Genomic DNA, 15,594 nt, shown 5'->3' on the forward strand with positions numbered 1-15,594 from the left:
GATAGTGGGGGTATGAAAAGGTCGGAGGACGCGTACCGCCGCCCCTCGGGGGCTCGCTGCGCTCGCCACGCTTCGGGTTGGCGTTGATAGTGGGGTGGCGTTAACAATGGGGGGCATTTAGCCATCAGGGTGGGTATACAATTAAAATGGGGTCTGGGGGGCCATTTCACATATAAAACAGGCACCTGGGTGCCTGTACATATAAAAATCGCGTCAAATCCCATCGCATTGCATGCAATATGATTGTATGCGATGTGATAGAACGTGGTTTTTAGGTGTGATGAAAAAAATCGGGCGCCCAGATAATACATATGTGATATCACCCTGATAGTAGGTAGTGAGGCGTAGTTCTTTCAGGATCTCACTGGGAAAGATGCAGATATGATGACAGCTGTATACAGTATCTGGGTGCGACTAAGTCTGTGTACAGAGTGGCAGCTTCTTTTCAATGCACGTTCTGTTCTTCTCTGTATACAGGCTCCATCACACACAATATAACACACATAAAATAATACCGTGTCGTGTACACATTGCGTTTGTACTATATAGATCTATCTGATCTGTACTATATAGTCTTGCCTGCACAGTCTATTTTTCTATTCGATTTGGATGCCACGGTGCCGCGCATAGTGATTGAATGCGGCCGGGAACCATTTGATTTTGAGTCGATTTTGACTTAGGCAAAGTTAGGCAAATCAAACCGTGTGCACGGGGCTTTAATGCATACAGTCAAAAAATGTCAGCATCTGTGATGTTTGAAGATAAGCGAGATGAAATATGACTGAGCCTTTGGGTCTACTAAATAAGAATTGTATTTTACATGCAGCTTCTGCATTCTAGACCAGCAATAAATGGAGAATAATTTAAAGAAGTGGCCAGCAGAGGGAGCTCTGAGAATAGTCATTATGTTACTATTCCCTCTCACACTCTTCTGTCTAGTCCTCATCCATGATACTCCATTCACATCACACTGCAGATCCTGTATTTTTCAGGCAATTGGAACACAAATTGTATGTGTCAAGGCCCGAAGAGAGAGAGAGAGGTGCTCGTTTATCAACCAGTGATCAACTCATTGTAAATGACCAATGGTGCATCAGCCAATCCGCTCCTGTCATATGTTTGAAAAATGACAGTTGGAAGCTGATTGGCTGGTGCACCATTTAACATATGCAACACGTCTTATTATTCACGATTAAGGCCCCCACACATTACTGCAAGGTATCACATGCCTCCCTCACATGCAATACCCAGGCAACTGCCCGCCGGGCAGCAGGATTACGTACGATACATTGAATGCGGCCCTTTTGCATCCAATGTATAATTTTTGTATTCCCAGCTGCAGGATCCGGCAAATCCTTATTGCAGCCCTTGTGATCTCTGGCTCCGATCCGCACATCTGATCGGAGTCAGAGGTAAGGCACGTATGATTTGACACATTTCACCCGATTTTTCTGAATCGGGTGCGTAGTGCCTAAATCGTATAAGTGTATGGTCATCTTAAGTTTTATCACTCATTTATAAATGGGACCCACAGTGCCACCCAATTGGCCTCTAACTGTCATATTTCAATCACATACTATGAAATGCCTGTTAGGGGCTGATTGACTGGTACCATATCTCCATCCACTTTATCGGTCTTCAAGCTTTGATACATATGTACCTGCATCTGGGGTAGCTATGCCCGTGGCTGTATATAATTAGAAATATAGAGACCGTTTTTTTTTTATTTTTTTGCCATTTGTTTGATTTTATTTTTGAATTTTGGGTACTTGTTTCCTAGCACGGCGGCCCGATGTCCATCTTAGGGCATCTGATCGCATCGCATTACATGCCATATGGCCGCATGCGATGCATTTTTTAATTGTACAAGCACCCTGATGGGTGCTTACAACGCAAAGCCAATGCGCAAACCCGAAGCATGGCGAGCGCGGCGGTACGGGTCCTCCGACCTTTTCATACCCCAACTATCCACGTCGGCGTGGAGTTGATTTTAGATAGTGTGGCGAGCGCAGCGAGGGGACGCGTATTACTTTACATTTATTCCGCGTCCCCTCGCGGGGCTCGCTGCGCTCGCCACACTATCTACAGTCAACTCCACGCCGACGTGGATAGTGGGGGTATGAAAAGGTCAGAGGACGCGTACCGGCGCCCCTCGTGGGCTCGCTGTGCTCACCACGCTTGGGGGTGGCGTTGACAATGGGGGGCCATTTAACATTGTAAGAACCCATTAGGGTGCTTCTACATTCAAAAATAGTGTACCATTGCAATGGCATACGATGCAATATTTTATTGTACAATATCGCATCGCATACCATCATATACCTTATTTAGTGTAATGGTATGCGATGCGATGGGCGCCATGCTAGGAAACAAGTACCGAATTTTGCATTTGGTAATAATCGAAGTAAATATTTCTGTTATTTACAACTGCTGTTCAGCACTCATTTGTAACCATTAGATGGGGGTATTCCTTCCTCTCACAACAGATGTGGCCATCTGGCAGTGCACTGGTTGAATAGATGAAAGGTTTAAATCCATCTCTTCTTGCTTAAATCCACCTTTTAATTATGTAAAATGGGATTTCTAATTTACTGCAGAACATCAGTAGATGACGCCATACATGTATATATATATTTTGCCTGAGTAATATATTTGGAACACTGTACACAAATCGCTACAGCCCCTCTAAGATGGCTGGATTGATTCTCTGCTGCGAAGCGTTTGTGGAACATTGTACACAGCAGTTGGTTCTTCTCTCCTGTTTGATTGGAGGCTGCTTGCAGCACTGGCCGTTACTGATTGCAGCAGCTGTCGGGCATTCTGCAGAAGCTGCTTACTAATCCTTAATATCCCTAAAATGCATTTTAAGCCAATACAAATAGTCCTTCTAACAATCAGAAGACTACAAGTTTACATACGCCGACAGACCTTAGGATACTTAAAATTGTATGCGTCCTTGTTATCCTTTCACCATAACGGTTTCAATTACTTTGGAGAGGAGCAGACATGACCAAATGAAGACCCGCCCTTGCAGAGATAAGCGTGGGCCCGATCATTTGTTTTTCACATTGGGAGATATTTCGATTGATCCTGCTTGTAAGCAATGAAGGCCATTCAGAATCTCTTGCTCTAATATCGGTCTGTGTAATGTATGGTAGACTTTCATTTGCAATAAGCTGCGGGTCACACGAGCAGGTGGCATAGGGATTACTGATCCCTAATACAACTGCATTTTGTATGAAGTAAATGTACTGTTAATACACCTACAGTCCGCTGCAGGTCTGTGCTGAACTAGAGGCTGGTTCCTCCCACTCCATTATCCTTATAGTATAGAACTACGTACAGTATAGTAAGGTTAGAATAGATTTTAACCCTTGGAGTGCTGAAATCTCTGAGAGAGATGTGCAAAATATTTCTCGCTATGAATGCCAGCGTTGCTCACATTTGTTATATAAATTCAAATAAAAAATGTTGTTCAAAGAAAGTCCTTGTCAAGGATTGCTTGTGCAGAATATATGCAATATTGGAGTATATTACCTTTATAAAGCCAAAAAATAGGCTGCAAAAGACAATATTTTAAGGAAAAAAAAAATATTGCGCACCATACAGTAGGATCACATTCCTAAGGCAGGTCACGTATTCCATAAATAAATATTTGGTACTTGTGTATTTTTGCGGCGCCCATCGCATACCATAAGGCATACGATGGTATGCGATATCGTGCGATATTGTACAATGCCATACAATTTTAAAATGCGATGCGATTAAACATTGTATAAGCACCCTAATGCACCCCCCCACCACCCCCCCACTATAAACGTGAACCCGAAGCGTGGCGAGCGGCGGCGGTACGCGTCCTCCGACCTTTTCATACCCCCACTATCCACATCGGCGTGGAGTTGAGAATAGAAAGTGTGGCGAGTGCAGCGAGCCACCGAGCCCGAAGCGTGGCAAGCGCAGCGGATACCTGTGAAGGCCGCGAGGGGACTCCGATACCTGTGAAGGTATCCACGTCCGCTCGCCACGCTTTCTGTTCTCAACTCCACGCCGACGTGGATAGTGGGGGTATGAAAAGGTCGGAGGACGCGTACCGCCGCCCCTCGCGGGCTCGCTGCGCTCGCTACACTTTCTGTTCTCAACTCCACGCCGACGTGGATAGTGGGGGTATGAAAAGGTCGGAGGACACGTACCGCCGCCCCTCGCGGGCTCGCTGCGCTCGCCACGCTTCGGGTTCACGTTTATAGTGGGGGGTGGGGTGCATTTAACATTGTAAGCACCCATTACGGTGCTTATACAATCTTTCATCGTATAGGGGGCAAAAATCGCGTTCCATCGGGTGCATGGCATGCGATGCGATTAAAACATCGCGCGATGGGAATCGGGGGCGCCGCTATAATACACAAGTACCAAATATTTCTCTGGCATGACATAGTGGAGTCGGTTGGATGTTTAGGGTATTTGAATTTTTCAGTAACTTCCTTCTTTGGCAGACAATGCCCACAGCTCTGGCTGAGCCAGCAGCCTACTGACCTTTTGCAGCAATGAAGAATAGTTCTGTATTTATATGGGTTGTCTAGCATGTCTTCGTTACCACATGTCATTTGTTACTTCTCGAAAAAATGCAGGATTTCTCTGGGAGGGAGGGGGTGTGGGGGGGGTTGGGTCCCTTTAATTTAGGTACAAGGCAAAGACTGCTACAATAAGCTAAAAATCTTTATTTTTTTTGTAAATGTATTTTTTTTTAGTCCCAGTGTGTTGCATACTCATTGTAAGTGTTATGTTCTATGCTCTTGTTTTAAAGTTTTTGTTTTATTTTTTATGTAGTTACTGTGTGTTTTAAGACCTTAGAAACGTGCTGGAATCTTACAATTCCTGGCAAATATTTTTTGCTAAATACACTTAAGGCTTGGTGGTGGGTATCGGAGTTTAGCTATCAAAAGGATGTCCATGAAAATGGGGACAGTGTGAGGTCGAAGCAGGGATCCCACCATGTTAATAATTATGTGATTCTAAAGGCCCATACACACTAGAACAGGCATTCCCAACCACGGTCCTCAAGGCACACCAACAGTGCAGGTTTTGTAGATATCCAGGCTTGAGCACAGGTGACTTAATTAGTATCTGATGGATTCTGATTAAACCATCTGTGCTGAAGGCTGGATATCACTAAAACCTGCACTGTTGGTGTGCCTTGAGGACCGTGGTTGGGAATGTCTGCACTAGAAGATATTGGTCACCATATCGCTCAGAAAGGGCTTTCTGAGTGATTATTTTGGACAATATCGCCTAGTGTGTACACTCCCTTTGATTAACGATGCTCCCTGCTTCGTTAACGACCACCACCCTCATCCAAGCATGTCCGGACAAGGGAGGTAATAGTTAATGATGGCCATGCTGCAGCAGCAGCACGACCGTCACTCCCCCCTGCTGTCGCTTACTCCGTGGCATGCATCGGCAAGTATATATGTACTTGCCGATGCCTGCACCCCCACCGGCGGCGGGGACATTGGATAATGTGTATAGACCTTAACAGTGTCTCCTATACAACTTCAAACTCTGCTATCCAGTACCATCTTTTCTGAAGTTGTAAAGCCGACACTGGTAATAATAAGGCAATTTTAAAGCAATTTTTAACATCTCTGCATCCCACATTTCAGCTCACACCCTCCTGTTTTTGTTAAGATTTTGATTGTCAAACTGGCCACTAGATCTCTTCTTGGTGGACTATTAACTCCGCATCATAAAAACTACCTGGTTCATGGATTGGCCAATGACCAGACTGCAGGACACATACACATGCACACACACAGGACTTGGGACACAGATTTGCCGAAACATAAATAGAGGTGAGGGGAAGGCCCATTGGGGCAGATGTATTAAGCCTGGTGAAGAGATAAACTGGAGATAAAGTGGAAGGAGATAACGCAGCAGCCAATCAGATCCCAACTGTCATATTTCAAACACAGCTGATTGGCTGGTGCGTTATCTCTTCCATGTTACCTCCACTTTAACTCCAGTTTATCTCTTCTCCAGGCTTAATACATCTGCCCCATTGTCAGATAGGTTCATTGGTCAGACAAACACTGACAGTGCTCACCCTCTTCCCTGAGCTGAATGCTAATGACAGAGGATTAGTTTGTTCTGCTGCTTCCTGAACATTCTAACCCAGTGGTTCTCAAACTCTGTCCTCAGGACCCCCATTGGTTCATGTTTCCCAGGTCACCTGTGGACATTAAAATGTGATAATTGGTGATACACCTGTGCCCAACTAGGTGAACCTGTCTTCTAACACCTTGCCTTGTGTTGATAATCCAGTGGGGTGCCCAGAGATTCTGTATGATGGAGAGAAGACATATATTTCATTTTGTATTGCCTAGTTTTGAGCAACAAGAAACCTAAAGCTTCCTATATTCTGAAAGCCAGGGTTCATTCCTGGCTTGAGAGCTACTTGGCAAGCCTATACACACTGGGCAATTTTTAGCTGAAAGCCGCTCACCATAACCACTTGATCTGCTTTCAGCTCAAAAGCCGCCCAGTGTGTATGGCCCAGCCAATGAGCAACGGGATGCTATCCTGCTGACCATCCTGCTATGGAAAGCCGTCCATCCACACGAAAATAGCTTGGGCGGGCGGAAATTGCTCAGTGTGTGTGCTCTGAGCAATTTTCAGCCCAGAAATTTCCAGCATCATCGCTCTACATACACGCAAAAAAAACGCCCAGTGTGTACGGACCTCAATAGTCCCATTTGCATTAGAACTGTGTTTAATTTAACTTTTCTAAAAAAAATCTGTAGCTCGGCCTTTTCCTATATTGGGGAACGTGGAGTAAAGAGAGGAAGAGCAACAGTCAGTGTTATAATTGAATATTGTATTTGTCTTGTGTGTTTCCACATGGTTATTATTCTCTATGTATCTCTCTATGGGGGTTATTTTGGTTCACTCTTTCTCACAAATTCCTTCTTAGATTGACAAAACCATGTGCACTGCAGGTGGGGCAGATGTAACTTGTGCAGAGAGAGTTAGATTTGGGTGGGGTTTTACTTCAAAGTGAGATCTATATTTCAGTGTAAAAATAAAGCAGCCAGTATTTACCCTGCACAGAAACAAAATAACTCACCCAAATCTAATTCGCTCTGCACATTTTGCATCTGCCCCCCTGCAGTGCACATGGTTTTGTCCATCTAAGAAGGATTTTGTCAGAAACAGTGAACTAGAATAAGGCCCTATGTACCTCTCTCATTGCACCCTACCAATGTAGATATTGTACCTACAGAGAACGTGTTAATCTGCAGACATGATACAGTCGCCATTACAAATGTCCTTTCCCAGCACAGATAAATCGTGGTTATTGGTAGAGTTTAATCCCTTCTCGCGTTAAGACTCCTCACACTGTGACATCTCCATTAACTCTTCTGCCTTCTGTGTATTTGCAGTGGGAAGCTGCCTGAAGTGGATTACGTGGTTTTAACAGAGTGGTTTAACTGGATCACAACGAACATTGACATCTCTGTTGACCTGATAGGTAAGAATGTTCTCTAATACTGTGGGTGCATACATGCTCTTATGTGTGAATTGAACTAGAGGCAATTGCGGTTTCCAAACATTAATTTAATTGTACTATTAACGCTGAATTAACATGTTCTTGCTGAAAGATACAGATGTAGCCCCTGCCATCCTCGGCCTGGGCTCGCCAGACCCTCTCTTCTGGCGAGCGCAGGGGCGGACAGGGGCTACACTGAACTGAACGTGTGAGACACAAGCGCGGCGGGAAAACTGCCAAACTGTCACTCATCCATTACCAGGATTTTGTTCCAACCAGCCCAATCTGACAATCGATCTGTAGATGTATGGCCAGCTTTACTCGGCGCTGCAATCACTATGGGGAGATGGAGGCCACTGCTGATGTCAGCATCCCTCCATCCCCACGGCCAGGCGCTGCCTGCGGTTTAGCCGACACTCCCAGAAACGCCAGGGTGCTGCCTACAAATGTCCCACCCAGTGTCGTTAGATAATCACTCGAGCCCCTGGTGCACAGAGAGGGTCTGTTGCAGGCATGTCCAAACTACGGCCCTCCGGCTGTGGTGAAACAACAAGTCCCATCATGCCTTGCCACAGCTTTGATATTAGGAAATGCTAAACCTATTGCAAGGCATGCTGGGATGTGTAGTTTCACAACAGCTGGAGGGCCATGCATGGTCTATTGGGTCTGACTAATGCCACATAAAGAAAGTACACCTCTCTGACCAACATTCTCCGCGCCAGATAGATCCACAGAACTAGGACTGGATAGACCTGTCAATCATTGACCTATCACAGGGGTACAGTTTTTAGAATATTTTTGTCCAATGCATTATTTCAAAACACAGATGTTTGTGTAGAAAAGCAAAACAAAAGCCGTCCCACCGGTTATCTGACATACCAGAGATAACACGGTGTTTATGAACTTTATCTGTGCAAATATGTCGTACTTTGCATTGTACACAAGTCCGTCCCCAGTGACTATCGTCATCCCAGGTTCTTTATGCTGCTGTGTTACTGAGTAATAAGCCTGTGCTTTCAGGACCTTATCAATCCTGCATTTCCTATTTACGGGAACTAGATTTTTGTGCTTCCTGTACAAGCTGTGGCTGCACAGAGGGCCACTGGGAGGAACCACGACTGTAAACACATTCTTGTATTCTCACTGGAGCATCAACAGACGTCCAGGATAGCTAATAAACTGTATTATTGTATGTTACCCCCTCCTCCCTTATAGTTTACTTACGGACATCACCAGAAACCTGTTATCAGAGATTAAAGAAGAGGTGTAGAGAGGAAGAGCGGGTGATACCACTGGTAAGACTTTAATGGCTTCTTCTCCAGTCCGGAACACATTGGGGGTGATTCAGATTGGTTTGCTAATGAACAAAACCATGTGCACTGCAGGTGGGACAAATGTAACCTGTGCCGAGATTTGGGTGATGTGGGTTTGCAAATAACGCAAACAAAAACACACTGGCTTTGTGGCGCACTCTTGTATATAGATATGATGTGTAATATTACAATTTTACTTTTATTGTTTCTTTTTAAATAAATTACATCGTGTAAAGTATACGTCATATTCAAATTCGCAGGGTGTAAATAAGACAAAAAAATGGCATCCTAATTGAGGTAGTAATCCCCCTTCTTATTTTGGTGAAAAGAGTTGTACCCTGATATCTATCACATGATATGTCATCATCACAATAAACCAGGCATGTCCAAACTGTGGCCCTCCAGCTGTTGTGAAACTACACATCCCAGCATGCTTCACCATGGTTTTAGCATCCCCTAATAACAAAACTGTGGCAAGGCATGATGGGACTTGTAGTTTCACAACAGCTTGAGGGCCATAGTTTGGTACTGACTCTGGATAAATTGATTGTATTGGGCTCCCACAGATTGCCCTCAGATGGCAGATAAAACAATGCTGGATCAATATGATTGGGATTATTATCAGATTTAACCCCTTGAGTGGTAGGTTTTGCTGGGGCAGGACAAACCTACCAGGGCAGGTTTGTCCTGCCCCAGCAAAACCCACCACAGTTGGAAGCCCCCCTCCCTCACCTCTGCTCCCTGCCAAAGTGACTTTGCTGCAGCCCCAACTCTGCAACTGCCACTGATAAGGAAGTCCAGGAACAGAGCATTTTGTACCTAATGGAATGGGTCATGTTGGAGGGTATGGGATTACTACCCCGGTCCAATTAGGATGCCATTTTTTGTCAATTTTATTCTTTGTGAATTTGAATAACATGACTTATACTTTACGCGACCCCATTTTTTTTTAAAGGGAACAATGTTACATTTTAATATTGCATACCATCTCTATATACAAGAGTGCGCCACAAAGTCAATGTTTTTGTTTGCGCCTTTTCAAACCCACGCTTTCTCAGTCTCATCACCACGTTGGAACATTGCCACACAAAAAAAGGGGTGTGGCAAATGTAAAATTATTTTTAAGACCACTAAAAGCCGCAACGTGTTAGCCCACAGCCTTCGCCGGGGATGATGTGTGTTTACTGAAGTATCAGCCTTTTTTTTTTAAATTAAAAAACAATTACACGAGTCCGCATACATCATTGCGGCAGTCATAAAAACAGATTCCCTGACGCATCGGGTCCAATGAGATGCCGTAAATGAATCTTGAGGACACATCCGTGTTTGTAATAATAAAATAGGCAATGAGCAAGGGCTGCTTATTTCAATGAGCTCCCAGCTGTTTATGGCTTTCAGCAAATGTATATTTGCCTATCTGTGTATTTACCCGCACAACGCTCCTTCCTTTTCTGGGACTCTCTGAATAGAATAGGTGCGGCAATATTGAATGGCAGGAGTACACTCTGTATTCATGTTTGCATTAGCAATCTCTATAATGTGTAGCAAGTACAAGTCTTCTATTCAAGACGCTTGTCCATTGTGTCCTTCAGAAAGTAAGTGTTGATCTTTATAAGCCCTTCCATGAATAAAAAGGGGTCACATGCTCCTTTAGTGATCAGTAACGGAGCAGGTAGCTGCTGTGTAATTACATGACAGACTGTACTTAATAATACCGTAGTGTAAGAAAGGAGTTAATGAGGATCGGGGGAAAACTCCGCTAGGGATCAGAACCGGTCAGTCCATCCTGACAGGAATTGTTGCGTCGTGAGGGTGAACAATGGCTTGCTGGCTCAGCGGATGCTGGTTATTAATTATGGATGTGAACACAAGCAGCAATAAAAAGTATTTTTGATTATCGGCCCCAAGGCGGGAAAAAAAATAAATATATTTTTTTATCTTCCAGGAATACCTGTATGCGATTCACGGGCTCTATGAAGAGTGGCTCATTAAGCAGACCTCGAGTCCTGTGCCCGCACCTGTTCTTGTAAGCATTGTATAAAGTTGTGTTTTGCAATTTAAAAAAAAAATTCCAGTACTCCTTAACCCCTTCAGTGGTGTTTTTTTTTTTTTAGGTAACGCTCCCACACTGAGCGAGATTTTTTAGGGGGAACGCTCCCTAAAAAAAAAAAAACACACACCATTGTCTCTCCCGGGGCTGGGAAGCGCCGCTGAGCACTATATCAGCCACTTCCCGGCCATACCCCCGGCAGCCCGGCCTTGCTCCCAGGGGGGAAGAGGAGGCGTGGCCGAGCAGCCCAGAGCCAGGCAGTGCTGAAGCAGCGTTCAGCGATCCTGGCGCTAAGCAGTGGAGACGGTGGCAATCCCTAGAAATTTCCGGGTTTGCCGGTCTGGGCACTGACGCATAGCCCGGAAAATTCTCGGGAATGCCTGGGAAGGGGTTGATTCACTACCAACCAGCATCGTGAAAAAGCACAGATTTTATGTGCGCCTGAGGCTGCACACTTGTGACATTGCTATGCATTTGTGGAATCTTCTTGCTGGCCACAGCACAATCTATTAATCAGAAAAAATGTGGAGGTGAATGCACGGAGCGCTGTGATTGGTGCTGCCTGCAGCTGCATTCTCTGGCTCTCCATGCTATGTAGTCCTGTTTGACGTGGTTTATGCTGCGTTCACCCAGCAACAGAATGCAACTCAGTATTACAGTCACAGGCCCTGCTCCTGTAAGAAATAAAGTAACAATTAATCAAATTGAAAAACTGGCTGGAAACAGCCAAACTTCGTTTCAGTGCCCTGAGGAACCAAGATAAAACGGATGGCCTGGGGGCGAGGTATGGGGAGGAGGGGAGAAAGCTTTACACATGAATTGTGTATACTTGGTGCATGTTGCCATGGCTCCACCCACACCCATGGTCCCAGTGTCCACCATTGGAGGAAAATAATAATGGGTAAATGGCATGATCTGATCAGACTTTGAGGCTCACATTTAGGTGCAATGGCAAAGCGGCTATTGTATATCCATTGGTCTGATTATTTATTGGGCATGCATCTAAGCCGCAGTGCATATACTACGCATGTGAATCACGATTGCACCAATGAATCCGTTGCAAAGTGACTGACTGGAAGACAGCAGGTGAAATGTAATAGGATGAGAGATTCAGAAAGTGAGAGATTTGGGAAGAAATCTCCAGGTTTTTTTAAATCTGCAATCATTTACACTGCAAAATCAAACTGGTTTTGCAGTGTAAATGATTGCTGCTTTAAAAAACTGGAGATTTCTTCCCAAATCTCTCACTTTCGGATTATCTCACCCGATTACATTTCACCCAGCATTTGGGGGGTGGTAACAAACACAGACGTGGCATGACCCCACAGGCAGCGATAGCAGATGAGATCTCACTTGCTATAGAGATCTCTCTTTCTCCCAGGAGAGTGTCTACATAAGAATTCAGCTCTTACCCAATTTGCAACAATGGTACGGATGTATCAGCAATTATACTCTGTCAGACAGTGGGAGTTCCTATGCTCATTTTAGATACTGCCCATATTAGCATACAGACTATTGCGTATGGCAAAAAAAACGTACCTGAATAAGGCCCTCTAATCGGGGAATGATTGACGCTTGTCCTCACATCTGTTGTAAGATGGCAGCGAGGTGTAAACATGATTAAATAGTGAGGTGCATGGTGTGATCAGATTTCTGCATCTAAAGGGGAACATCAGTAACTGAAATTCCTCTCCAACTTGTCATGGTTTGTGCTAATCGCGTCATGTCATGAAAACAGGCTTTGGGTGGTTGAAGGCCAGTGGTGGACGTTCTTGGCCAGCTTGATCGCTGCTCATCTTGAACATCTGTCCTGCTATTATCAAAAGTGGTTACTAAACCTTTTCTGTGTCTTGACATGATCTCCGAACACCTTGGCAAGTTGGTGATGATGTGCCCTTTACACACTCGTCTCACCTCAATGTTTGACCATGTTTCCGCCACCTTACATCTGATCGGTGCAGTATGGCCGATATGAGGCACAGTATAATGGCCTGTGAGGGGAAGATGTGGCCTACCTGCTCGGATTACACACGAGAGGTCCTATTACCTTACTTACGGAACCACCCTCATTTGTGTCTTAGCTAAATACTTTTCCTTATTGCTTAAAGTGTATTTATGTCCCAAGTCATTGCTGTGTACAAGGAAAGTATACTTTGGTTTTTATGTGCACAGGTAATAGACGCAGATAAGGATCTGGAGGAGATGATTCAGCACTATGAAGCCAATCGTGGAAGGATCCTTTCAGCTTGACACAAGAACTTTGCACTTCACAAGGTTCCAAACGGCTATGGTGTATACAATGCCACCACACATGGGGAGCAGATTCCTCGTGGGCTGAACCAACAATAGTGAGCATGCAGCCAGACACAGAACGGCCGGCTCTAATGATGTATCGGTAACAAGAATGTGTGTCTCACAGATTGGACCATTTTATAGGGCCAAGCACAGTGGTGCAAAATTGCTTCATTGGACCAATATACCCGCTCATTCTAGGGCAGAAATGTCAATTCCCCCTGTAAGGCTACTAGTGGATATACTTTTCTGTAATAGTTATTTATTTCTATGATTTTGTTTTTACTATTATTGGATATGTGTTGTATAAGGGACCATTGACTCATCCTGCCCTTCCACACTTCTTTGTGCTTCTTGTTTAAGACTGATGTGCATAAAGTGACATTTGTTTTATAATGCAGGTGATATCTCAATGCTTTGTATGTCAGACAGTTTGCTTTTAACCCCTTCAGTGGTGGGTTTTTCTGGGGCAGGAGTACCTAAATAAGACAGGTTTGTCCTGTCCCAGAAAAATCATCCACTGATGGGGTAGATGACTCCCAGCGCTCCCCTCCTGTGAACCACCCCCCCCCCCCCCCACCCCCCGCCCAGCACCTCCGCTCCAGTGGTCTTCAGGTCATAGCAGCACACTGACCGGCAGCAGGCGGCAGGCTCGGGGATGTTCGGGGAGGACTCGGGCGCCCGAACACCCAAGCAATCCTGAGTCCCCCTAACCGTGCCGAACATCCCCGATCCTGCAGCCGTCTCTCCTGAAGTAATGGCGGCGGCAGGGGAGCTCTGGCGTAAGATCGCCGGAGCGAAGGGGGGGGGGGGGGTTTACAACAGTGGAGGGCGTGGCCTGGTGGGGGTCGCTGGTGGGGTGATGCTCCAGTGGTGCACACCTGTAGATTTGTGGCATGGTCAGAAATTTTCTGGGACTGCCCGCTGCGGCACCGCAGCGTGGCCCGGAATATTTCCGTGATTACCACTGAAGGGGTTAATTTCCACATATTACGTCTCGGCTTACGCCTAAAGGTGCCCATACACTACTGAGTTGTATCTCAGCAGTGTATGGGCCACCCAACCCCCCTAAAACATCGTATGCTGTCCTTTCACATGCGAAGTATCGCATGGGTCCCAGTCCCTCGCCACGGTGAGGCGGACTGAGTTGGAGGCTGGATGGACAGCAGGTCTGACAACCGGCTCATGGCCGATCCGCACAAGTCCGTGCATCTGACCCGACAAGATCGGGTGAAATCTGACAAGTGTATGGGCACCGAATTAAATGGGGGAAAAACTAGGCAGCTGCCCAGCAAAGAGTGTTCCTAATGAAATAGTAAATATTATTGGGGTAGATCTTCCATGGTATGTTACCAACTATCACAAAGTGAAAGAAGGGAACCTGTGTATGCTATCTTTATTCACTTAGTACTAGTTTTGATGAGATTCAGCAGAGAGGATTACATAAGTATCCGCAATCTACATAATAAAATCAACTGCTGATAAAAATTGCCAATCTAAATGCCCCGTCTCATCATCGATGCTAAGACCGTTCTGGCATAACCCACATCTATAGTCTCTATAGTATTTCCCATACACATTACGGATGATCGTGGTGCCAACATCACAAGCAAAATGTAAAACAGCATAGATAACAAAAAGGCTCAGGTGGATGCCCAGGCCACATACAGAGAAGGAAAAGTGTAATCTTTCCAAAAAATGACAACAGTAAAGATGAAAATAGTAAGTTTGTGCAGCCACCGCAATGACAGTTGGTTCGGTAGTTGGTGTCCGGTGTGCATGACAACAACTGGAACATTGGCTTGGAGAAGAGAAAGCGGTACAGTACTTATATTTATGTGCTAGATACGGGCACCCAGCGCAGCAGCCTTTGTCCAGGGAGAGCCGGATCCCCCCTGCAATTTAAATATATATATAATGTTTTTTTGGTACTTCTTTACTTTCACGGCGCCACTAGAAATCGCGGGCATCGCGGCCATTGAATGCACTAAAAATCGGGTGTGACGCGATGCCCGCGATTTCCCATAGGGACCAATGTTAAATTTCTCAATTGACCCGATTTTACTGTTCAATGCCTCAATTGACACGATTTTTCCATAGGAAACAATGTTAAATGGCCCACAGAGGCCAAATAGCCACCCTGAAGTGTGAAATGGCCCCCACAATTGTTAACGCCACCCCATGATCAACGTGAACCCGAAGCGTGGCGAGCGGCGGCGGTACGCGTCCTCCGACCTTTTCATACCCCCACTATTCACTACTGTGCGCTTGCCACACTATTCTATTCTCAACTCCACGCCGACGTGGATAGTGGGGGTATGAAAAGGTCGTAGGACGCGTACCGCCGCCCCTCGCGGGCTCGCCACGCTTCGGGTTCACGTTGATCATGGGGTGGCGTT

The 15,594-nt window shown here is 45.4% G+C and overlaps 1 protein-coding gene across 4 annotated transcripts in view; it reads left to right on the forward strand.

Moving 5' to 3' along the window:
• TK2 (thymidine kinase 2) overlaps nucleotides 1-13,591 on the forward strand; it is a 29,369-nt gene extending 15,778 nt beyond the window's left edge. For 3 of the 4 annotated variants that reach the window (XM_083165582.1, XM_083165581.1, XM_083165584.1), the window contains 4 exons: nucleotides 7,434-7,522; nucleotides 8,756-8,835; nucleotides 10,799-10,879; nucleotides 13,076-13,591. In XM_083165582.1, the coding sequence (XP_083021708.1) occupies nucleotides 7,434-7,522; nucleotides 8,756-8,835; nucleotides 10,799-10,879; nucleotides 13,076-13,153 (328 nt within the window). In that variant the 3' untranslated portion in view covers nucleotides 13,154-13,591. The remainder of the gene's footprint in view (nucleotides 1-7,433; nucleotides 7,523-8,755; nucleotides 8,836-10,798; nucleotides 10,880-13,075) is intronic. The other variant, XM_083165583.1, reaches the window with a different exon arrangement.
• The last annotated feature ends 2,003 nt before the right edge of the window (nucleotides 13,592-15,594 follow it).

This window comes from Crinia signifera, chromosome 11, assembly GCF_055691185.1.
Source record: "Crinia signifera chromosome 11, ASM5569118v1, whole genome shotgun sequence".
In the NCBI taxonomy this organism is placed as follows: domain Eukaryota; kingdom Metazoa; phylum Chordata; class Amphibia; order Anura; family Myobatrachidae; genus Crinia; species Crinia signifera.